The sequence below is a fragment of the Ambystoma mexicanum genome, chromosome 1q (assembly GCF_040938575.1).
Source record: "Ambystoma mexicanum isolate Mex_15411 chromosome 1q, UKY_AmexF1_1, whole genome shotgun sequence".
Taxonomy (NCBI): domain Eukaryota; kingdom Metazoa; phylum Chordata; class Amphibia; order Caudata; family Ambystomatidae; genus Ambystoma; species Ambystoma mexicanum.
This window is the reverse complement of record NC_090922.1, coordinates 391,094,909-391,119,616: the sequence shown is the minus strand read 5'-3', so window position 1 is coordinate 391,119,616 and position 24,708 is coordinate 391,094,909. Positions and strand designations below refer to the sequence as shown.

The 24,708-nt window shown below is 46.3% G+C and overlaps 1 protein-coding gene across 5 annotated transcripts in view; it reads right to left on the bottom strand.

The window, feature by feature from the left end:
• RBL2 (RB transcriptional corepressor like 2) overlaps window positions 1-24,708 on the bottom strand; it is a 953,306-nt gene that overhangs the window by 25,291 nt on the left and 903,307 nt on the right. For all 5 annotated transcript variants that reach the window (XM_069639547.1, XM_069639538.1, XM_069639539.1 and 2 more), the window contains one exon: window positions 6,101-6,265. In XM_069639547.1, the coding sequence (XP_069495648.1) occupies window positions 6,101-6,265 (165 nt within the window). The remainder of the gene's footprint in view (window positions 1-6,100; window positions 6,266-24,708) is intronic.

Genomic DNA, 24,708 nt, shown 5'->3' with positions numbered 1-24,708 from the left:
CACAAGAAACTCCGGACATGTTTCAGACTCACTGGACATGGTCAGTCAAGTGAAGCTTGGATCTTTAATCAAAGCAGGTTCAGGACTGACACCTAGGAATAGCTGTTCAACTCTTGGTGACATTTGCAAAGCTGGAAACTGGCTGGCGGGTTTTGAATTCATCATATCATGTGGCATTGCTCTGGGAAACCCTCTAGACTGCACCTTTCCAGCCTGTAATACCATTACAGAGGGAAAAAAAACATATGCAGACCAGGCTTGGCCAAATCCCTAAAAATTGTAACACAAGAGTATCTCTCATGCAAGTATGCTTTGTTTTGCAATGATATCCTTTTGCCAACACCTGTTACAAACACCCAGGTATTTCCAGCACTCCTGTCTCTTTTTCATGCATCCAACAGGAGATGAGTCGCATTGCTTCTAGGGCAGCAGGGATCCTTTGAGGCTTTTAACCCAGCTGTTCTCACTGGGTTACATAAATGAAGCACCTAGCAGTTTGTCTCCCTCTAAACTCTCAAGAAGTCTGGTATCCATATACAGAGCTTTGCAGTCAGATGGGCCCCAATGCTAGAGAAAATAATAAGCGGTCTCATTGTTCATACAGAAATATTGAATACTGATTTGAAACTCAGTTTCCAATCAGAAGGGTGCATCCACCCAATCACATGGGTTCTGCACATTCATATTTTCCCAGGTAGAAACCGAGGAAGGCAGAGGTAATGCCCCTCTTTGATGCCATCAGTGTGCTGTAAAACAAAAGGAACTTTTTGCTGTGAAACTGACTCTGGGCTTGTAACACTGGAGCCCCCTATGGGCCATTCTATATATTCTGCAGGCAAAACCCCACTCACTATTCACAAATTAAGGCATTCTGACTCAACTGGGGAAAGGGGCCAGTAAATGAGTGAGGACCAATTAAAAAATACAGGGTTACTAATCAGAAGCACAGTGTAGGACTTTTTCCCTCATGATCTCCAGCGTTTTATTACACCATGAGATAGAGAAGGGTTTTTCCAAATCGTTGTGGTCACACTGAGCACATCCTATTAGATGAGGATATATTCCTTTCAGTTCTCTAAGGGCATGACAGGCTCCAATCTTAATTACTATAGTGCCCTATAGCCCATCCGGGACATGATGTTTCTAGTAAGTGTGAAGGAATATCCTGTCCTATTCTGGTCAATTTTAGTGGGGTGATTAAAGGGGCAGAGATTGCATCGAGCTAGTGAATTATAGCTCTGAGGGCAGTATGGAAGGATCCCTGGGTCACCCTAACTTTGTCTCCTGCCCCTTAACGGGGGCTGTCACATGCCAGAAAAAGAGGTGGTGATGGTCCTTGCCAGGAAGCCTTTGACCTCACACAGAGTAGTGCATTCCCTCTCTAACCCAGTCTCAACAAGATGCAGGCCCTGAATACAGCAGAAACTATCAAAACAACTCTAAACAACACTTACCATTATGGCTGCAGACGCAGATGCATAGAGTTCCATTGACACTTGCACACATGCGCAGACTCACACAGAGATAAAATCCAAGATGACGGGCCAGTTTTTTAAAACTGCGGTCCAGTCATCTCTGGGATTACACACTAAAAAAGCTGAACGCTTCAATTCAGGATAGAGACGCAAACTAACCAATCCTACTAACAACTTCCCTTTCTGCATACACCTCTCAAACTCCAAACCAAACACAACCAAAACCTACAGCACAACAAACCGCACAAACTTCACTACATTACAACAACAAAACAAAAAATACACTTAGCCCTGCACAACAGTACACAACGACTAAGGGCCGCAAACACCTCAGGCCCAGCCAACGGACCCACCGGGCTGAGGCCGCCAACAGCAAATCACTGCTCTCTTGCACTTTTCCTGCTTCCTCCCACTAACTCAACCTCCCCTTCTCTTTCGGAGCCACCAGCACGCCAAGGGACCACTCCGGTGGTGATAGTGCGCGGTACAAATGTCCTTTAACATTAACATTAACTAAAACATATGCTAGACCTCTTGGGGGAAAGGAACTCTCCTAGAACCAATCACATGATTACAAAAATGACAATACAAATGTGTAGGCCCCAACACCCACACTGGCCCAAGGGGAGGGCCCACTAGAATAAAAAGGGGCATCTCAGGAATGGGAGGTGTTGGTGTTTGGAGAAGGGTGTTCTGGCAGGAGTTTGGAGCAAGTTGGTGATTCGGGAAGAATGCTCTGGAAGGAGTTTGGAGGGAAACAGGCAGGAGTGGAGTGGGCTGGAGACAAGAAATATGATGAGGTGGTAGGAGGAAGATTTCAGGAAGTTGTGGGAGGACTGACATCAGGGGGTGCTAGGAAGGAGGCTTCGGGAAGAAATCTGGAGGTAATAGGAACAGGACATCAGAATGAGGCGGATGAGAACCAGAAGAAAGCAGAAAGGGCTGGCAAGGAGGTAGCCAGCTAGAGCAGGAAGGATCGAAAAAGCACACTTCACCAAATGCAGGTGGTAGGGGTGCAAACCCAAACAAAAGTTGTTAAACCAAAGGCGTGAGGAGGGACAAGCATGTGGTCTGGTTTTGAAGAGCTTCAGGACACAGGTGGAGTAGGGTGGATGGTGAAGGCGATACAAATCAGGACCCTAGGAAAGGGGGTGATAAGGTCCTTTTAAGCACCACTACAAAACCTGCAACAAGCACACCCATTTGGCTCCATCATCAAGTGAAAGAGAAACTCCAGCTTCATCTGAAACTTGTAGCAGCAACACAGTGACATCTACAGTAACTACAAGGAGATTGGAGGTGCTTGTATCGCACTATTAACCGGAAATATGCTAGAGGACTGTCGGAGAGAGAATTATCAAGACTGACTGGGAGGTGCCTTGAAGCCTTGTGAACCTCATAAGGAGACCTTTGATAGTGAAAATATTTTCGTTTTTCGAACCAAAACTTTGGGACTACCAAGAAGTATTTTAGAGAAAGAAAAAGAAAGAGACAGACACAGAGAAAGAGTGAGTAAGCCCTGTGCTTGGTTATATTTCCATAGAGTAGGGACAAAGACATAATTCTGACCATTCAAGGGAGGACACAGTTTTTGTTGGGGACTGTTAATCATTTTGAAGACATGCTTTGAAGGACTCTCAAGGACGGCAGAAAGGGCCAAGCTAAGATTATCCTAGGAGAAGGAAATATAGGTTTGATTTCTGTTCAAGTCAGTTAATTTTTTTGTTTTGTGCACAGCGATCATTAAGAATACAAATAATGCTCTTTATACCCGCACACCAGGCTCGGTCTAGTCTGTGGATCAATGTTTATGATATGACATAAGTTACAAAAGAACATGGCGGTTGACAAGTCTGTCTCATCATGTTCCTTGAAGCCAGTATCAGTGTTGGGGTTTGCAGCTATGAAATGAACACAAAAAAGGCTGACTGTGCAAAGCTTCTGCTGTCATTTAGGTCGCAGAGGCGGCTAGTGGGAACAAAGAATCACCATGGACTTGTTGGTCTGCTTGCTCGATGCAAAACCCTTGGTGTCAAAGGCATCTGCATAACAGTGAACCAGATTCTTGAATGCCTTGGGTCGCAAAGGGCAAAGCCTGACCAGGGGCATATGTTCACCAAAATGATAGGGGTAGCAGAAGGAACATCATAGTCCTGATGACAACACAGGCGGTGTAACCACATAACCATTGACCCCGATTAAATCACAGGAATTGATATAATTTTATGTTGGGCGCTAGTGGCATTGCAAATGTAAAAACAAAATATCTACAACAAAGTTTAAGATTACAAAAACAAAAATAGGACCAAAATCGGACAAAGGGCAATTTTAGTTTTCAACCACATATTTTACGTGTGGCGCAGCCTTATTATGACACGGGTGCAGTCGAGATATGTCATGGGTAAACCTGCAGAACTAGGATAGGACAGTAGCAGTGAGTCAGCGCAGCCTCATATAGCCAGTTTCTATCATCTTATGACAGCTAAAGCCTTACGTGCCAGGTATAGTCATTATAAATTCATCCACAGATGCCATGAAACTGCTATATTATGCAAGGTGAAGCCTCATATACCCATGTAAGCTAATATAAATGCATGTAAAACCTTGCACACCCAAGTACTGTCATCATATACCAAGTGAAGCCAGATATGTCAGCAATAGTCATCATATGTAAGGTTTGTCAGTATGACAGTGTTCCAAGATTATATTTGGTTAACTGTTTGGACAGAAGGAACTTTACTACCAGCCTTTCTTACTCCCTTGAGTCCGACTGCTCTGCCAAACCAACCCTTTAGAGACGTTTAGCTTCCCTTTTACTTGGAATCATTTCATCATTAGGGTAGATGGTTTCGCACGCCTCACCGGAGGGCTGTGTAAAAATCCCCATAACTGTCAAAACCAGGCATTTTTTCAAATAATGCTTGTTCACTGATTGCTTAATCATTTCATGGCATCGTAAGTGTGAATGCCAGCAGGTGAAGCACTGCAAGGGACGTGCCGGGGGTAGCAATGGGATTGTCAGGGCTAGCAGCTGCCATCTTTTTCTTTTAATGCTTTTTCCTTCCGTAACCACCACAGACCGGTATAATCCCAGTCTCGATGTGACTGTCCTCCTCTTCTTCCTGTTAGGCACTCCTGTCGCTGTTCTCCAAATCTCTCTCCTCTTACTGACTTTCCTTACCCCGTTTGAGATTGTTGTTGCTGTTCCCACCTTCTTTACCCCATTTGCACCATCTTCGGTCCTATGTGCACTACCCCCCACTGTACTGCTCTCACCCTTAGACTCTTCACCCCTCTGGGCCTATTCTTCGCTCCTATGAACATCACCATTCAGAGCATACGCTAACTCTCAAGCTCTTCCCCACTCTTATCACCTACTTTACTACTGAGCGCCACCCTTCATAGTATTATGCTCACCCTCAGGCTCCTCAACCCTCTGGGCACCACCATTCTCCTTATTACTTTTACATTCAAAGTCAAGGTTCTTCACCTCTTTGGACACCTGCATCTCTCAGTTCACCATTACTATCTTTGCCCGCCACTCTCGCTCCTTCCCAGCAGCTATAGTTCTCTTAGCTCCTCAGTTTGATCTCCTGGGTATCTCCTCCTTCTCCCAGGCCGCCCCAATATTCTGAACCTCTCCTCCAGCCCCTTGGGCTATGGTCACTCTCCAGTCTCCCACTCCTGCGCGAAACACCCCACCTTTTGGCCTCTCCCTGGTGAATGGGGACTAAGGGTTGTTAGCTGGTGTAGTGATTGGTTGTTGGGTCCTACTCCTGAGAATGGGTTGCAGCTCTGATGTAGGGCTGGATAGTCCATCCTCTTCGGTAGTTCTCTTCCTGCTTGTGACACACCGGACACTGCCCCTGGGGTTGGCTCCATTAGTCTGTTCATAAATGTATGGGAGTGGAGGCCTTGTGTGGTGGATGGCTGGCTGTCAAGTTTACTGTCCTAATTCAGTCCCTCTCTTTCCTGCTGTAGGGATTTCTGCATCCACACCTGGGGAACTGGGTGTGCAGGCTGTACCTCGATTGTACATTGTCCCTCGATTGCCTTAAAGGGGCAGTTGCTACAGATTCCCCAGCTTGTGTGGAAGCTACAATAGTGTGCTTTGCGGTTGGGAGAGCCTGATTTCCCTTATCACATATGGTCTCTGCTTCACAGGTGTTGAGGTTAAAAGGGCCTGGTCTCTATTTGGCACCATGTGACTTTTCCGTACCTTAGAGGAGGACCAAGTGACGGTGACCAGGAGAGCCTCCAAATTCCACCCATCCCATTCACCCAATAGCTTCAAGAGGTAATAGGCAAGGTACGTTGCCACAGGATGCATGTGGTTGGTGCCATACCTGGAAACTGTCTTCCATTTTTTTATGTTAGCAAGAAATGCTTCTTTCTCTGTGCCTGGAGTGCGTATACCCCAGTTCTCCGGTGATACAGGGATACGACCTGCCTGTACTATTGGTGCATGACATGATAAGTCTACTAAAGCAGGTTGAACCTTAACTTACCACAATACAATGTTTTGAGAATGTGATGTTTTATGGTATGCAAAAGCTCTACAAACGCTCCAAACGTGCGATTCCCAAATGTGGGGAATAGCATTACTGCGATGCCCCTGTGCTTACCTTTGAGGGACTGCAGCTAAAGAAATAGTATATTTTTTCTCGTGTAGAGAGTGGTTCTTCACTCTTGTGTGGAGAAATGTAGATGGAGTGATTCTGGGATAGCTGTACTCGGCGTGGGGATCCAAACCTCGTGTAGGGGTAAGGCGACGAAGGTGGCGCTTCAATCTGCAAGTAAACAACAGCAATTCATGTTAATAGGGTACAACATAACTTTGCACAAAGATATACACACACTCCGTTCAAGAATTGTCCATACTCAAATTTAGACATATCTTGCCCATTATTCCTTTCTTGGGCTTTCGTCCTCTATATTCTACTGCACTGCTCTTCTTAGTGTGACTATCTCCCTCCTCTCGTCTCACCATGCCAAACTAGTCTCTATTTGAATATTACTTGATCTATCAGTTGACTTTGACACTGTTGACCACCCTCTCCTTCTCTCTTTACTCTCATCTTTGGGCCCCTCTGTTCTTCTGTTTTTTTCAATCTTACTAATAGCTCTTTTTCAGTTTCTTGGGCTGGAAAAACATCAGCAACGTTTCCTTTGCAGTTTGGGGTTCGACAAGGCTCTCCCTTTCTCAGTTTACACTTCTCCTGCTGCAATTGTCTATCCATTTACATTTTGACATTTCTAGGTGTACTACTCTCAGATATTTGTTTCCGTCTCTTCCTTTTCTGATTCTATTCACTGTAACATTACTGCCTGCCTATTATCCATCCAATCATGGATGCATTCTTGCTTTCTTCACTTTAACCTGTCTAAAACAAAAATTCTGTTCTTCGCTTCCTCCTCTCTCTTGATTTCTCCTTCCCCTTCTGCTATCTCCTTTTCCCTTCACTTCTCACTCACACATTCTGCTCATAATCTTGTTGTCATTTTTGATTCCTCACTTTAATTTTCCACATATATCTAGCACTGCTCGGTCCTGTCATCTTCAACTCTACAATGTTAGGAAAACCTGTCCTTTTCTTTACTTCCAAGCCACTAAACTTCTTATTTCAGCAGATGTTCTTTCATGACTCGATTATTGCTCTGCTCTTCTTATAGGCCTTCCTGCCTATCAACTTGCTGCCTCAGACTCCATCTTCAACTCTGCTACTCGCACTCTTCTCTCTAGCTGCTTACCCTTCTATCGCTTCATCTCTGTAATCTACCTCCTGCCTTTCCTTTGAATCTCATCTCCTTTTTCACTTCCTCTGCGTAGTCTTTAAATGTGTGCATGGTCTGAATACTCTGTATTGCCAATCCCTTGTCTCTCTCCTTGTCCTTGCTCGTTCTTTATGCTCTCAGTCCCACTTTCTTCTGATAGTTGCCGAGCCCCCCTCTGCGCAATCCCGTTTCCGATTTCTTTGCCCTACTTGCACCCAAAAATTGGAATTCCTTACCTCTCTCCATCTGATCTTCTCCTACTTTGTCTATTTACTGTTCTACTCTTAGAACTCATGTACTCTCTTCGCATTTGTAATTTTATTCCTTGTATTATTTGTTTTACCTTCATTTTTAGTACTGCTAATTACTTTGTTCAGTGCTTTGACGAAAGTGCAAAATGAATGTATAAATACAAATACACACATGTTAAAAAGAGAAAAGGGGTGCTAAGAGGTAAGATTGTCTTTTTGAACAAAATTACTTTGTCTTACTGATTACAGAGTTCCTAGTTCAGACCGAAGGAGGATATCAAACAGTTTGGGACCCCTCCCCCACCTACAACTTTGCCCCCCTTGACAAAACTGCACGAAACACTGCTTTGTCAAACGGCACCAAAGTTAGAAGCTGCCCATAAACTGCTCTTCCTATGGGAAAGCCAATTTAACGAAAACTATAGGGTCGCTAGCACAGACACTGTAATTACAGGGCCTGCAGTAGCAGCCCTGTAGTTATGGTTAAGGTGCTCAGCCCATGGGAAGAGCACTTTTTGGGCAGCTTATAACTTAGCCCCCCCCAGGATGAATCCTCATGAAACTTTGCAAAAAAGATATATGGCCCGTCAGATTGATTCTGCGAAGTTTGGCAAGGTTTCTCTAGGGGGAAAAGTTATAGGGGGGTCCCAAAATGTGTGGTTTTTCCCATAGACGCAATATAAAAAAGATTTTGCTCACACATACAGCCCAAACCGCTAGACGGATTTTCACCAGATTTGCACCAGGAGCGGTCGCTTGGTCCCGAAAGCAGGCTTTTGTAAATTTGGTGTAAATCCATCCAGTAGCTTTTTCTAAAACGATCAAAAAGTAGGTACAATAAAAATGTGTGATATCTGGGTCCGGTGCGTGAACTCACTTCCTTGTTCGGTCCGCGGATGGGCCTCTACTTGGTCCAGAGGGCGCGTGATGTCCGTGACATCGGACGCGCCCACTGATTGAATGGTGAAAAGCATGAGGTGCGTCAGATTTTTGGAAACGCCCGCCATGTTGGATTTTTGGACAGTGGGTGATGTCGGCGAACACTGCGGTAAAATCATATTGAGAAACACAACATTGCACTTGGCAAACAAATGAAACAATCTCTGGGGAGGTGAGGGGTGATGAGGATGGGATGGATATGGCCTTAAAAAGCCAAAAACCAGGCTTTTGTTTCTCAGATGTTCGCAAACAGCTGTGATGTTCACGGACATCTGAGATGTTCGGAGCATGTATGCTTATTTCGGCATTACAGGGTTGGTGAAAAGCAGTTTTTGGATGGCGTATACCTTTGGCGCCACTCAATAGAACTGAATGAAATGTGAGAATGGAATTCTAGACTTGATGCAGAATGATTGTACAAAGTGTGGTGCTGTTTTGTCAAGAGGGAGCAAAATTAGAGAGGAGGGGGTCCCAAAATATTGTAAAGGCTTATAAATGTGGTGCCATTTGACAAATTTACGATTTTATATCTAGCTATGAATGTTTTTGCAGTTTGGTGGGATTTTGTCAAGGGGTGCAAAATTAGAGGAGGGTCTCAACATTTTTATATGGCTTATAACTTTGTTACCGTTTGACAAATGTGGAAAAGTATTCAGAAAGATTATAGGGTCAAGCTTGAATATTTGTGCAAAGTCTGAATGGAGTTTGTCAAGTGGGGACTAAGTTATATGACTATTGTATGTATGTATGTATATTTTGACATTTTTTCGAAAAAATAAAACATGGCCGGATTTGCAGCAAACTAATGTAAGGAGCCATGGCAAGGACTTGAAAGCATGATTTTGCCAGTGTCAGTGTTTTATTTTTTTGAAAAGTGTCATAATTTAGGTACAAAAAAATAGTGATATAGCTTTGGTGACTGAAGTATAGCCTGTGGTCATGGGCAGTGGGCTGATTGGCATGGCCTAAGGCCATGACCTGGACAATCTGGCTACTGGCCATGACTACGAGGGACAAGGAATGGGGTTAAAGTGGGCATAGCCACCAGGGACTGACTATGTGGTAAAGTATTTTAAATTGGGATAGGTTTGAAAGGGAAAAAAAATGTGCTCGTGGGTACAGGTTGAAGTGCTGGATGGGATTGCAGCAAATATGCACGAGGAGGGTCAGCAAGAACTGGGAAGCATGGTTTTGCAAATATGTCCTGTTTTTTTTTTTTGAAGTGTAAAACGTAAGTACACAAAACAGTGATATAACATTGGTGTCTGGGCAATGGGCCTCGCCATCAGCAAGGAGAAATGTGTTTTGTAATTTGCTTATTGGGGCACGCGGCATGGCCGAAGCGGTACGTTTGAATGGGAAAACATATTCTGCTTGCAGTTACAGCCTGAAGTGGTGGACTAGATTACAACAAACTTGCGCGATGAGCACTAGCAAGGACTGGAAAGCATGTTTTTGTCTCGTCAACGTGCTTGCCTTGGAAGCAAGACGACACAGAGCAACACAGGTTCGATCCCCGGGTCCGCGCTTAGAAACCTCTGGGTATTAAGTGCAATATAAATAACCAGTCATATCATATCAAATATGCCTTGTGTTTTATTTTTCGAAAAAAAAGTGTAGGAATGTAAGTAGAAAAACTAGTGATAGACATTTGGTGTCTGGGTGGTGGTCCTCGGCCAAAGCCTATGCCCCATGGATTTGGAGACTGGCCATGGTTGCAAGCCATGAGCACTGGCCATTGGTTACATTACTAGGGTAAAGTGGACACTGAGCTTGGATGCAGGGTATGTGCAGTGAATAATAGGGGTGGTTTGGTTCCGCTGGGGTCATGGTGGAGCCTTATGCCGTAGGCAATTGAATGATGATTTCCATCCCCAGCATGCGCTGCTCATAACGACAGGCATAAGTATGTTTCGCAAAAAATATGTATCTTAAAGGAGGTTTATAGTTCTTTCATATATGTGAAAATAGTAATTAGTGATGTAACACCATGAAACATTTTCACTTATAAAAACCTGTCAAATTGACAGAAAAACGTTGTTAAAGGGATGTTACGGTTAAGATGCATCCCACCTTTGGGACTCCTCTGCTCCAGTAGATACCCAGTGGCGTTCCCCCTTGGCACACTTTGGTATTTCCCTCCTGGGTTCTAGTGAGCACTTGCTCATCTGTACGGCCCATTCCATTTATGCACTTCTCTCACTGCACAATCCATATGTACATTTATAGGAGCATTGTGTAAAAATGTTTTGTATAAGTAAGGAAAATGTAGATGCAAAAGATTTATAAAAGACTGTTAAGTGGCAGTTGCTGTGTGGAAGCTTAATATGGTCATAGGATTATATGTACAGTTTTTGGAAGTAATTGGTGGATGGATATGTGAATGTTTGAAAGCAGGCATTGAGGGAGTGTTACAAATATAAAATTAAAACGGGTAGAAGGGCTGCACTGTGCGATGGTGTGCACGTGCCATCCAGGTCTTTTAATGATCCATGGTGTGGAAAGGGGATCGTGGAAACCGTGGAGTTATAACGGTCCATCGATTATGTTCCTTATTGTATGCTAGAGAAAAGTATTTGGGACAGAAAATAGTTTGTCATTTTATATTTTTCTTTAATATAGAATTGTACATTAGCATTCTGGGTGGGGGAGCTAGGTGGCTAGGAGCACAGGCTCTCCCTGCCGCCATCTTCCTCCCCACCCTCCATCCCATTTTTTCTTTCCATCATTCACTTACCTTATTTCAGCGGCAGGGCATTCGCTCCTTTTCTTTGCCTGCCGCAGGCCGCCATGGAAAGGGAAGAGGGGCTCCATACCGAGCCCCGCCTTCCCTTTCCATGGTGGCCATCTTGGAAAAGGATTTTCCTTCCTGCTGCAGGAAGGAAAATCCTTTTCTTCTTTAGCACCCCGATTTACCGCTTTGGCAACCCGGGGTGCTAATGACCTTCATCCCCTGTTGCAGGGGCTGGAACGGGGGATAACGGTCCGGAGCCCTCGTTATCCAACCTTTCCTAGCCGTTATCCCCTGGAATGGGGGATAAACGCTACATTATTCCCATTAGCATAACATAAAATGCTAATGGAAATGTTGGAAAATCTTATTGAGTCTATCTACTTCACTGAGAAATGTAGTATTTCTGATGCTTGTACCTGCTTAGATTCACATGCTGCGCATAGGCCGACATCTAGTGGAAGCTGCCGAGTATTACAGTTGTTGTTTTCGAAACTCGAAAGGGGACGTCGACAGGGCGTGCCTGTAATACTATCCCTACTGTTACGTCCACTGTACCCATGGACCTTCACGCTATTTTTTTTAACTGTGAAAGGTGGTTCCTAATGGAACCTTTTTTTTGTAGGAGAGGTCAGAAAGTAAGGTGGGGAGGGAAATAAGATAAGAGGCATCAAGCACTGATATTGAGGGGCAGGTGGACAGGGGAAGATGTTGCGTGTGTGTTACATCTAAGGTAGGGGGCAGTGTTTCTCATGCTTCTTGATTACAGTTTCAAAAGCAATTCAGAATTGCTAGCCCTGCAGAGTGGTGTGTTGCAGTACATACATAGTACTGTTGTCTTCGAAAGATATGGATCAACAGCCTCTTTTATTGCTTGTATGGTAGCTTGTAAGATTTCGTGTCCCACAGAAGTAGGGTGTATGGTTATGGTATTGGTGGAGGAAGTCGAGGTAGAGGAAGACAGCCTACTACTTGCTAAGAAAGGAGCAACCTTTCTGAGAGCATTGCAGTGGTTGGATTTGGTGTGGCAGCGCATGGAGGTGTTCCCGTAGGAGTACTGTTGAGGTAGTCCGCGACTGAGTACAACATTGCACTCAGTGCATTTCACTTTGGTAGCTTTAGACTTTGGTACATTACAAACAGTGGTGAAGAACTACCACACCATGATTCTCTCTAGGTGCTAGAGGTAGGCACTTTCTGTACCTCTTCTTCTTGGTCCTCTTCATTGTCTTTGGAAGTACAGTGCTTTTTTTGTTGTGTAGGTCCTCCAGCTGGTGGTGGTGGCTCTTGGGGAGGAGGGAGGGCAATAGCTAATGCCATTTTTACGATAAATAGCAATTTTGCTAATATTCTTCCAAGTATGTGCTCTTTACTAGATTGTTAATGGATAATGAGCAAGAACAGGGGCAGGAGTTGTGCAAGGGTAAATATTGAGCTTGAAAGTTAGTTGCTAGATTAGCAGAAAATGCAGTTCCGAACTGTCCGCGAAGCACAGACCCGATCGCGAAGTGCGGATGCGTTCACAAGCACATCATCATGCCGCACACATGCCCGGTCACGTGACATGGTCCGGAAAGTCTGCGATGACGTCAGACGTTTGCGGACGTCGACGAACGCAAAAACAGTGTAAAAAGTTGCAAAAAGTGTATAGAAGTGTTAAAAATGATTCTAGAAGGTGGGAAATGGCAGAGGTTTAAGTTGAAACTTTGTATATTGGACAGAAATGTTGCTATATTGGGGTAGGTAGGATATTAGTATGTTGTAGGAAATTAGCGTGCACTGGTAAAAACCCATGAAATTCACTGAAAAAGCTTTGTTAAAGGGACGTAATGGTTAAGTTGCACTAATAAAAACCTGTAAAATTCACTGAAAAAACATTGATAAAGGGACGTTATGGTTACAAGTTAAACCGAAAAAACCGAAGAAAATTGGCAGTTATGGTAAGCTAAGCAACCATATCATTTCTGAGGTTTTACTTGTAACCATAATGTCCCTTTAACAAAGTTTTTTCATTGAATTTCATAGGCTTTTATTAGTGCAACGTAACCATAACTTCTCTTTAACAAAGTTTTTTCAGTGAATAAATATACATATATATATATATATATATATATATATATGTTATATGGACGCGGTGTTTCCATAGGAAGAGCATTTTTTGGGCGGCTTATAACTTCGCTCCCTCTGGACGAATCCTCACCAGTTTGGAGAGGTTTGGTCCGGGGGGGCAAAGTTATAGGGGGGTCCCAAAACTTTTGTTTTTTCCCATAGACATAATGGGAAAAACTTTGCGCACGCCTACAGCCCAAACCGCTGGACGGATTTACACCAAATTTGTGGCAGGAGCGGGGGATTGGTACCGAAAGCGTGCTTTTGCAAATTTAGTGTAAATCCGTCCAGTAGTTTTTTTTAAAATTACCAAAATGTAAGGCAAAAAAATTAGTGATATCTCTGTTCGCTTCGCGGACGGACTTCCCGGTTCGCTCCACAGACAGTGCCCTGATTGGCCGAGCGGCTTGCGGGATGTCCGCGGACATGCAACGTGTTCGCTGATTGGACGGCGTGGTGCATGAAGCGCGTCAGATTTTCTGTGGCGCCCGCCATCTTGCATTCGCGGACGACCGCGGACAGCACGGTGAAACTTGGATTAAAAATTGTATTTAGTGGAGTGTGTTGGTGTGTAAAAGTGTTTGGGGAGGGTGGGGGAGTATGAGATAGGTTCAATGTTCTGTTTTTTTTGTGCTAGACACTTTTGTTGTGTTCGATTTTTCTGCGCACAACACGGCTGTTCTGAAATGTTCGTAAATGAACAGAATGGATTCGGTGAAAGTGTTCTAAGAAGACTTGTGGGGTCCTGGAATGTTCGCAGGGGGTGTCCTGAAGACGTTGACTGTATTGTTCGTTGTCAAGCTGAAAGTGTTCTAAGAACACTCGCGGTGTCCTGAAATGTTCGTACATAAAGAAAATGGGGGTGTTCTGAGGACGTTGTCCGTATTGTGTGCCTGCTTAGCTGTATCCAATGAGGAAATGGCACAGAGAATGAAGTGGAAATCACGTGATCAAGCGGTTAGCTTTGCCGCGAAACTCGTCGTTGTCCGCGCACTTTCTCTTTTGTCCATGGCATTTCATTAAAAGAATATTTTGGACGTTTGAAGGATTGCTGGTCTTTTGTAACTCTGGGTCCAGTGTGGAATCACCACGTGGGTTCGTTTTCTGGAGTGCACTCCGAAAGCCTTATACTGTGGTACGAGGCAACTTCATATGGGATACATTACTCACCGTAATCGTATTTCTGATGCTTGTATCTGCTTAGATTCACATGCTGTGCATAGGCCGACATCTAGTGGAAGCTGCGGAGTATTACAGTTTGTTTTTCGAAACTCGAAAATGGGCGTCGACACAGGCGTGCCAGTAATACTATCCCTAGTGTGACGTCCACTGTACCCAAGATCCCTCACGCGTCTAGGATCCTCAGATTGTATTTTTTCTGACATGAGGAAGCATGAGGAGTAGCGTGAGTACAGATAATCCAAGCAGATAGACAGAAAGGTAAGACTACAAGCAATCATGCGCCTTCTCTCGGAGGGGAGGAAGGGTGGGTCGCATGTGAATCTAAGCAGATACAAGCATCAGAAATACGATTACGGTGAGTAATGTATCCCTTCTGAGGCTTGTGGAATCTGCTTAGATCACATGCTGTGCATAGATTAGCGAGCAGTACCAGAAGAAGGAGGTGGGATGTGAGAAGGGTCATGAGCAAACAGGTGTCTTAGAACCGCTTGTCCCACTTGTGTATCTGTCTTGGAATGAGTGTCAATGCAGTAATGCTGAGTAAAAGTGTGAATAGAGCTCCAAGTAGCTGCTTTGCAAATGGTGTCGAGGGGAACATTTGCAATGAAAGCCAGAGTGGCCCCAATGCCTCTAGTAGAATGGGCCCTTGGCGTAAAAGGCAGAGTTTTTTCAGAAAGAGAGTAACACAGCTGTATACAGTTGATAATCCACTTCGAGATCGCGCCTTTAGAGACGCGATCTCCCTCTCTGCCTGTAGCTACGGAGACAAACAGTTGATCTGTTTTCCTTAGCGGTCTGGTTTTATTTACATAGTAGAGGACCGCCCTACGCACATCAAGGGTGTGTAGTTTCACCTCAGCTGAGCTTTGCGGGTTCTGGAAGAAAGCCGGAAGCTCGATGGACTGGTTTACATGGAACTTAGATATAAATTTAGGTGAAAACCTAGGGTGTGTGCGTAAAACCAGTTTGTCTTTGTGGATAGTAAAGAAAGGATCCTGCACTGACAGAGCCTGAATTTCACTGACCCTTCTTATAGAGGTAATGGCTACTAAGAAGGCCGTTTTATAAGTCAGGTGTTTGAGACTACTTTTATGCATGGGTTCGAAAGGGGGGCCCATGAGCTTAGCTAGCACCACATTGAGGTCCCATCCTGGCGGTGGGTTCGAAAAAGGAGGGTGAAGTCTCTTTACTCCTTCCATGAAGGCTTTAACTACTGGTACTTTCCACCACGATACTTTGTTATGGGATGTGGTGTAAGCCGAGAGGGCTGCCAGGTGTACCTTCAGAGAGTTAAAAACCAAACCTGCGTCCAGCAGGTGGAGCATGTATGTTACAACGTTGGAAGGAGTGCAATCAACTGGGTTGATTTGTTTATTCTGGCACCAAATAACGAATCTCTTCCACTTGTCAAAGTAACAGTGCCTTGTGTTTGGTTTCCTGGATTCTTTTAGGATGTCCATACACCTCTGTGGTAAATTGAGATGCCCAAACTCTATGACCTCAGGAGCCATGCTGCCAGGTTCATTGAGTTGGGTTCCTGGTGCACTGTTTGACCTTGTTGCTGGGACAGTAGGTTGTACCAGGCTGGGAGTTTGATGGGCTCGCACACCGCCATCCTGCGTAGGTGTGGAAACCATGGTTGTCTCGCCCACATGGGAGCAACTAGGATGAGCGTCATCGATTCCTTGTTCATCTTGTACACCACCTTCCTGATGAGAGGAGTTGGTGGAAAAGCGTACGCAAACATCCCTGACCAGTTCATCCACAGGGCGTTCCCTTGGGAGTCTGGCTGGGGGAACCTGGATGCAAATCCTGGGCATTGTTTGTTTTCGCTTGTGGCGAATAGGTCTATAGTGGGGAAACCCCACTGAGAGAAGAGATCTTCTACGATATCTCTGTGAAGGACCCATTCGTGTTCTTCTGGGAGGGAGTCTCTGCTTAGGGCATCCGCTAGGGAATTGAGCTCCCCTGGAACATGTTGTGATGACAGGAAGATGTTCCGTCTGAGCGCCCATATCCAGATTTTCTGGGCAAGCTTGGACAGATTTGGCGAACAAGTCCCTCCTTGTTTGTTCAGATAGAACATGGCTGTCGTGCTGTCCGTCCGGATCTGCACCGACAAGTTTAGCAGATGGGGCTCGAACGCCCGAAGCGCTCGGAATACTGCCAGAAGCTCTAGCAGGTTGATGTGGTTCTTGGCTACTGAGTGAGACCAGAGACCCTGAGCTGTGTGGTGGAGATGGTGAGCTCCCCACCCAGTCAGGCATGCATCTGTAGTCACCACTGCCTGTACTTCGGGATCGTAAAAGGGTTTTCCCCTTGCGAGATTCTCTCTTGTCCACCAGTGTAAGCTCTGTACAAGTGTTGGCGAAACGACCACTAGATCGTCCCACTGACCACTTGCCTGAGACCACTGTTTCGCCAACCATTCCTGCATGGGACGCATGCGCAGACGCGCGTGGGGGACCAGGTAAATGCATGACGCCATCATGCCCAGTAACCGCATTGCTTTGCGTACCGTTATTTGTTGACCTGACTGATAATGTGGAATTTGCAGTAGTATATTCCGAATTCTCTCTTCCGAAGGGAAGGTCAACCCTTTCTGAGTATCTAGGATTGCTCCTAGGAACTGTTTTGAGGTGCTTGGCACCAGACTTGACTTCTTCTCGTTGATAGAGAAGCCTAATTCGTGGAGGAGGTCGATAGTCCTCTGAATGTTTGACCTGCAAATTCCTGGGGTTTCCCCCGTTATGAGCCAGTCGTCCAGATAAGGGTACACTGGGATTGCCTCCCTGCGTAGGTGTGCAGCTGCCACCGCCAGTACCTTGGTGAATACCCTTGGTGCTGAAGCTATCCCAAAGGGCAGTACCTTGAATTGGTAGTGGCGACTGTCCACCTTGAAGCGCAAGTATTTTCTGTGCGCTGGGAGCATGGAAATATGAAAATAAGCATCTTTCATATCCAAGGTTGCCATGTAATCCCCCTTTTTTAGGAGGGGGATTACCTCTTGTAGTGTGGTCATACGGAATTTTTGGGGCTTGACATACTTGTTGGCAGGCCGTAAGTCCAATACTGGGCGCATTGTCAAATCTTTCTTTGGCACAAGGAAGTAAGTTGAATAGATACCCTTGTTTACCTGGTGTCCTGGGACGAGTTCTATCGCGTCCTTTTCTAGCAGAATGGCGATCTCCTCGAGAAGGATCTTCTGATGTTCTAAGGAGTGTATTCTTTGTCGTGGAGGGTGGTTCTGGGGACGCTGCAGTAATTCTATACAATATCCTGTGGACACTGTTGACAGCACCCATCTGTCTGAGGTGATCCCTTCCCAAGCCTGGGTGAAGTTGGAAATGCGTCCCCCTACTGGGGTTGCGTGAGAAGGGACCCTGAACTGAGCGTCACTGCTTTGGTGGAGGCGTGCCACCTCCCTTGTTGGGGCTGCCTCTGCCTCTTCCACGACCTCTCTTGTTACCCCTGCCGTAACTCTGGGTAGACTGCTGGTTGTTGTTCCATTGTGTACCCTGTCCTTGGGCATAGTTGCCTCTTTGTGAATTTTGGCCGCGTGGGCGACGAAAATTACTGTTCCCCCTCTGGTTAGGGGGTTTGTTGGTAAGCTGGCCAAGGGATTTGAGAGTCTCGTATTCGTCCTTGGTATTCTTAAGTGCGTCTTCGACCGCTTTCCCAAACAATAGATCGGGTTCCACCGGCTTGTCTATTAATGAAGCCTGGGTTTCTGTTTTGAACCCCGACTGCCGTAACCACGCATGTCTCTTGATAACAGTACCTTCCGCTATCAATCTTCCTGCGTTGTCCGCGGCGTCGAAAGTTGCTTTTAATATGCAACCAGACACGGCTCTCCCTTCTGCCGAGATCCGAGCCAACTGGCCCTTTAACGGTTCAGGAGCAGAGGCTATGAGCGCCGCGACCTCTTCCCATTGATGGCAGTTGCAACTTGCCAACAGGGTGGTGGAGTTTGCAATCCTTGCTTGGTAGGCAGACGTTGAGGCTACCTTTCTGCCAAACCCATACAGTTTTTTGCTCTCCTTGTCGGGAGGAGCTTCTGACGACGATAAGGGTGTCCCAGCCCTCTTCCGAGTGTTGGTAACCACTAGGGAGTCTGGTTTAAGATGTCCTCTTATATAAAGAGGGTCAGACTGGGCTGCCCGAAAAAGTTTTTCGACTCTGGGGTTGACGGCTCTGGTGAGGTTAGGATTCACCAGGGATGGATCTATTCTACGTTGGATGGATTTAAGGATAGGGATGGTCTGAGCGACCGGCCTCCTCTCTCCCACCAACTCTTCTGCGAAGTCCCTTTCCTCCTGTACACCGTGGGTGTCGATGTGAAAATGTTCTGCTGCGCGAGCGAGAACTTCATTAAGGAGGGGCTGGTTATCAACTGGCGAGTCGGTAACTGGGGCTTCGCTCTCTACCGGGGAATCTACTCTGTAAATTTCCTGCTCATCTTCTACCTCCTCCAGGTCCTCATCATCCGCATAGTATTCAGTCCTGGTTTGTTCCTCCATAATGTTAAACTCCTGGTCCCCTTCAGGGAAAGGCTGTCCTTGGTATCTGGGGTGTGGAGTAGAGTATGGAGTAGAGTAAGGCTGCACCTCGAAGGGTTCAGGTCTTTCGAACCGGGCCTTTTTACTTAGGGGGATAGGATCAGAGGAGCCTGAGGGTGTGGCCCCTTGAGGGTCATACGAAAGGAAATGTTCAGGGTTTTTGTCATAAAAATCAGCTAAGGAAGACATCCTTGACATGACCCTGTCTATGTCTTCACTGGACCATTCTTTGGAACAGGGTATGATTTTAGTAGGCAACTTAGAGGACTTATCAAGGGTACCCTTGCTGGATGTTGATGTCCCAGTAGATTTGTGTTTGTCTGTCTGCTTAGGGTGGAAGGATGGTCTTACAGGAGTGGAAGGCTGTGCTTTCCGCTGTTTCCCCCCCTCCCCGTGCGTGGAAAAATGTTTTCCCTGCCCCTTGGAGGCCCCAGAGACTTTCGACGCCTGGCGTCGAGGGTCGGGAGAGGTATCTGTGTGTTTCGAGCGTGGGGCCTCGCTGGTGTTAACTGCGGCCTCGGTCTCCTGGAGCGCGGCCTGGGGGTGGAAGTCGTCTTCGTCTTCCGACGATCGAACTTCCGTTAATCTAGGGAGCGAGGCACTCTTGGCAAGAGTGGATGATTGCCTTGCGTCATGAGGTTATCTCGATCGAGAGCGCCCAGAGGACACCGAGTCGGACTGTTCTATCTGTGCCTCTTTCCGAGAAGTCGACGTCGTCGAGGTTCGGTTGGACTTAGTGTGCTTAGTGTGTGTAGGGTGTGTAGCGCTTGCGTCGCCGGGGGTCTTCCCCATAGCCGCCCTGCCGGACAACCTTCCGAGGTCGGGGACCTGCGCTTGGCAGTCTTTCGACGCCGTAATGCGCTCGCCGTCCGAAAGTACGGCGTCGCTGCCATCGCTAAAGGCGCCCTCCGCTGCCATGGCCGCCTGCCTGGCGTGGTGGGCCCAACGCTTTGTCGAACGGTCCTTAAGTGTCTAAGGCTTAAACCTACTACACGCTCTGCAGTTTGCTTCGGGGTGGTCCCTCGGCAAGCAGAGATTGCACGTGGCGTGCCTGTCGACCCAAGGGTATTTGCGGTTGCACTTGGGGCAGAATTGGAAAGGGGTACCCTCCATACGCACCTTGAGGCAGCGGGCTGGTAAGTGTTGGAAATATATAAGGTGTACCTATATACCAAGAGTGAAGAGTATGTACCACCCCCCACTCTCCCTACTTGCAGGGCCGAGGCCAGCGGCCTACTAGGCCCGGGCCGAAGCCAGCGGCCTTCCGAGGCCCAGATCCGTCGTGCAGCAGCCGACGGTCGATGCATTCTCCAGCCGTCGTCGAGTGTCGAGGGTCGACGTTGGGGTGGGGAAGGATGTCAATAAATAATTTTAAACTTCAATAATTAGCAAAAGTAAGGCTAAGGCCAGGAGACTCCGCAAGATGCTTCCGACCAGTATGGCGGAAAAAAACAATCTGAGGATCCTAGACGCGTGAGGGATCTTGGGTACAGTGGACGTCACACTAGGGATAGTATTACTGGCACGCCTGTGTCGACGCCCATTTTCGAGTTTCGAAAAACAAACTGTAATACTCCGCAGCTTCCACTAGATGTCGGCCTATGCACAGCATGTGATCTAAGCAGATTCCACAAGCCTCAGAAATATATATATATATATATATATTACATGGACGCGGTAGCGTCCATGTAGTTATGGTTAAGTTGGTGTTTCCATAGGAAGAGCATTTTTTGGGCGGCTTATAACTTCGCTCCCTCTGGACGAATCCTCACCAAAGTTTGGAGAGGTTTGGTCCAGGGGGGGCAAAGTTATAAGGGGGGGTCCCAAAACTTTTGTTTTTTGCCATAGACATAATGGGAAAAAACTTTGCGCATGCCTACAGCCCAAACCGCTGGACGGATTTACACCAAATTTGCGGCAGGAGCGGGGGATTGGTCCCGAAAGCGTGCTTTTGCAAATTTAGTGTAAATCCGTCCAGTATTTTTTTTTAAAATGACCAAAATGTAAGGCAAAAAAATGAGTGATATCTCTGTTCGCTTCGCGGACGGACTTCCCGGTTCGCTCCGCAGACAGTGCCCTGATTGGCCGAGCGGCTTGCGGGATGTCCGCGGACATGCGACGTGTTCGCTGATTGGACGGCGTGGTGCGTGAAGCGCGTCAGATTTTCTGTGGCGCCCGCCATCTTGCATTCGCGGACGACCGCGGACAGCACGGTGAAACTTGGATTAAAAATTGTATTTAGTGGAGTGTGTTGGTGTGTAAGAGTGTTTGGGGAGGGTGGGGGAGTATGAGATAGGTTCAATGTTCTGTTTTTTTTATGTGCTAGACACTTTTGTTGTGTTCGATTTTTCTGCGGACAACACGGCTGTTCTGAAATGTTCGTAAATGAACAGAATGGATTCGGTGAAAGTGTTCTAAGAAGACTTGTGGGGTCCTGGAATGTTCGCAGGGGGTGTCCTGAAGACGTTGACTGTATTGTTCGTTGTCAAGCTGAAAGTGTTCTAAGAACACTCGCGGTGTCCTGAAATGTTCGTACATAAAGAAAATGGGGGTGTTCTGAGGACGTTGTCCATATTGTTCGCTTGCATGTTGAATGTGTTCTAAGAACACTCGCGGTGTCCTGAAATGTTTGAAAATAAACAAACTGGGGGTGTTCTGAGGACGTTCTCCGTATTGTGTGCCTGCTTAGCTGTATCCAATGAGGGAATGGCACAGAGAATGAAGTGGAACTCACGTGATCAAGCGGTTAGCTTTGCCGCGAAACTCGTCGTTGTCCGCGCACTTTCTCTTTTGTCCATGGCATTTCATTAAAAGAATATTTTGGACGTTTGAAGAATTGCTGGTCTTTTGTAACTCTGGGTCCAGTGTGGAATCACCACGTGGGTTCGTTTTCTGGAGTGCACTCCGAAAGCCTTATACTGTGGTACGAGGCAACTTCATATATATATATATATATGGGTGGGCCGTTTACCAGGCGTCCTGCTCTTGTCTGTTTGCTGTTTCCCCAGCCCCCTCTTGCTCTGCACACACCGTGCAGGCTGTTTTCATTATTAAAAATATTTTCCACATCGTCTCGTGTGAGCATTGCGCATTTTTTTCTGGGTCCTCTCCCTATTCGGGATTGTAGGACCCTTGTGGATCCATGGTGAGTGCGGTCCGTCCTTTCTCCTCCAGTTTCTTTGATATATATATATATATATATATATATATATATATATTACATGGATGCGGTAGCGTCCATGTAGTTATGGTTAAGTTGGTGTTTCCATAGGAAGAGCATTTTTTGGGCGGCTTATAACTTCGCTCCCTCTGGACGAATCCTCACCAAAGTTTGGAGAGGTTTGGTCCAGGGGGGGCAAAGTTATAGGGGGGGTCCCAAAACTTTTGTTTTTTGCCATAGACATAATGGGAAAAAACTTTGCACATGCCTACAGCCCAAACCGCTGGACGGATTTACACCAAATCTGCGGCAGGAGCAGGGGATTGGTCCCGAAAGCGTGCTTTTGCAAATTTAGTGTAAATCCGTCCAGTAGTTTTTTTTAAAATGACCAAAATGTAAGGCAAAAAAATTAGTGATATCTCTGTTCGCTTCGCGGACGGACTTCCCGGTTCGCTCCGCAGACAGTGCCCTGATTGGCCGAGCGGCTTGCGGGATGTCCGCGGACATGCGACGTGTTCGCTGATTGGACGGCGTGGTGCGTGAAGCGCGTCAGATTTTCTGTGGCGCCCGCCATCTTGCATTCACGGACGACCGCGGACAGCACGGTGAAACTTGGATTAAAAATTGTATTTAGTGGAGTGTGTTGGTGTGTAAGAGTGTTTGGGGAGGGTGGGGGGAGTATGAGATAGGTTCAATGTTCTGTTTTTTTTATGTGCTAGACACTTTTGTTGTGTTCGATTTTTCTGCGGACAACACGGCTGTTCTGAAATGTTCGTAAATGAACAGAATGGATTCGGTGAAAGTGTTCTAAGAAGACTTGTGGGGTCCTGGAATGTTCGCAGGGGGTGTCCTGAAGACGTTGACTGTATTGTTCGTTGTCAAGCTGAAAGTGTTCTAAGAACACTCGCGGTGTCCTGAAATGTTCGTACATAAAGAAAATGGGGGTGTTCTGAGGACGTTGTCCGTATTGTTCGCTTGCATGTTGAATGTGTTCTAAGAACACTCGCGGTGTCCTGAAATGTTCGAAAATAAACAAACTGGGGGTGTTCTGAGGACGTTCTCCGTATTGTGTGCCTGCTTAGCTGTATCCAATGAGGGAATGGCACAGAGAATGAAGTGGAAATCACATGATCAAGCGGTTAGCTTTGCCGCGAAACTCGTCGTTGTCCGCGCACTTTCTCTTTTGTCCATGGCATTTCATTAAAAGAATATTTTGGACGTTTGAAGGATTGCTGGTCTTTTGCAACTCTGGGTCCAGTGTGGAATCACCACGTGGGTTTGTTTTCTGGAGTGCACTCTGAAAGCCTTATACTGTGGTACGAGGCAACTTCATATATATATATATATATATATATTACATGGATGCGGTAGCGTCCATGTAGTTATGGTTAAGTTGGTGTTTCCATAGGAAGAGCATTTTTTGGGCGGCTTATAACTTCGCTCCCTCTGGACGAATCCTCACCAAAGTTTGGAGAGGTTTGGTCCAGGGGGGGCAAAGTTATAAGGGGGGGTCCCAAAACTTTTGTTTTTTGCCATAGACATAATGGGAAAAAACTTTGCGCATGCCTACAGCCCAAACCGCTGGACGGATTTACACCAAATTTGCGGCAGGAGCGGGGGATTGGTCCCGAAAGCGTGCTTTTGCAAATTTAGTGTAAATCCGTCCAGTAGTTTTTTTTTAAAATGACCAAAATGTAAGGCAAAAAAATTAGTGATATCTCTGTTCGCTTCGCGGACGGACTTCCCGGTTCGCTCCGCAGACAGTGCCCTGATTGGCCGAGCGGCTTGCGGGATGTCCGCGGACATGCAACGTGTTCGCTGATTGGACGGCGTGGTGCGTGAAGCGCGTCAGATTTTCTGTGGCGCCCGCCATCTTGCATTCGCGGACGACCGCGGACAGCACGGTGAAACTTGGATTAAAAATTGTATTTAGTGGAGTGTGTTGGTGTGTAAGAGTGTTTGGGGAGGGTGGGGGAGTATGAGATAGGTTCAATGTTCTGTTTTTTTTATGTGCTAGACACTTTTGTTGTGTTCGATTTTTCTGCGGACAACACGGCTGTTCTGAAATGTTCGTAAATAAACAGAATGGATTCGGTGAAAGTGTTCTAAGAAGACTTGTGGGGTCCTGGAATGTTCGCAGGGGGTGTCCTGAAGACGTTGACTGTATTGTTCGTTGTCAAGCTGAAAGTGTTCTAAGAACACTCGCGGTGTCCTGAAATGTTCGTACATAAAGAAAATGGGGTTGTTCTGAGGACGTTGTCCGTATTGTTGGCTTGCAAGTTGAATGTGTTCTAAGAACACTCGCGGTGTCCTGAAATGTTCAAAAATAAACAAACTGGGGGTGTTCTGAGGACGTTCTCCGTATTGTGTGTCTGCTTAGCTGTATCCAATGAGGGAATAGCACAGAGAATGAAGTGGAAATGGTAGAAGGGCTGTCTAAGAGTTATGCGGTCTACGGACAGGGCGTGCTACATCCGGGGTTTTCCAGCAGATCCAGCATGGAAAGAAGACTGTAGGGATCAGCCAA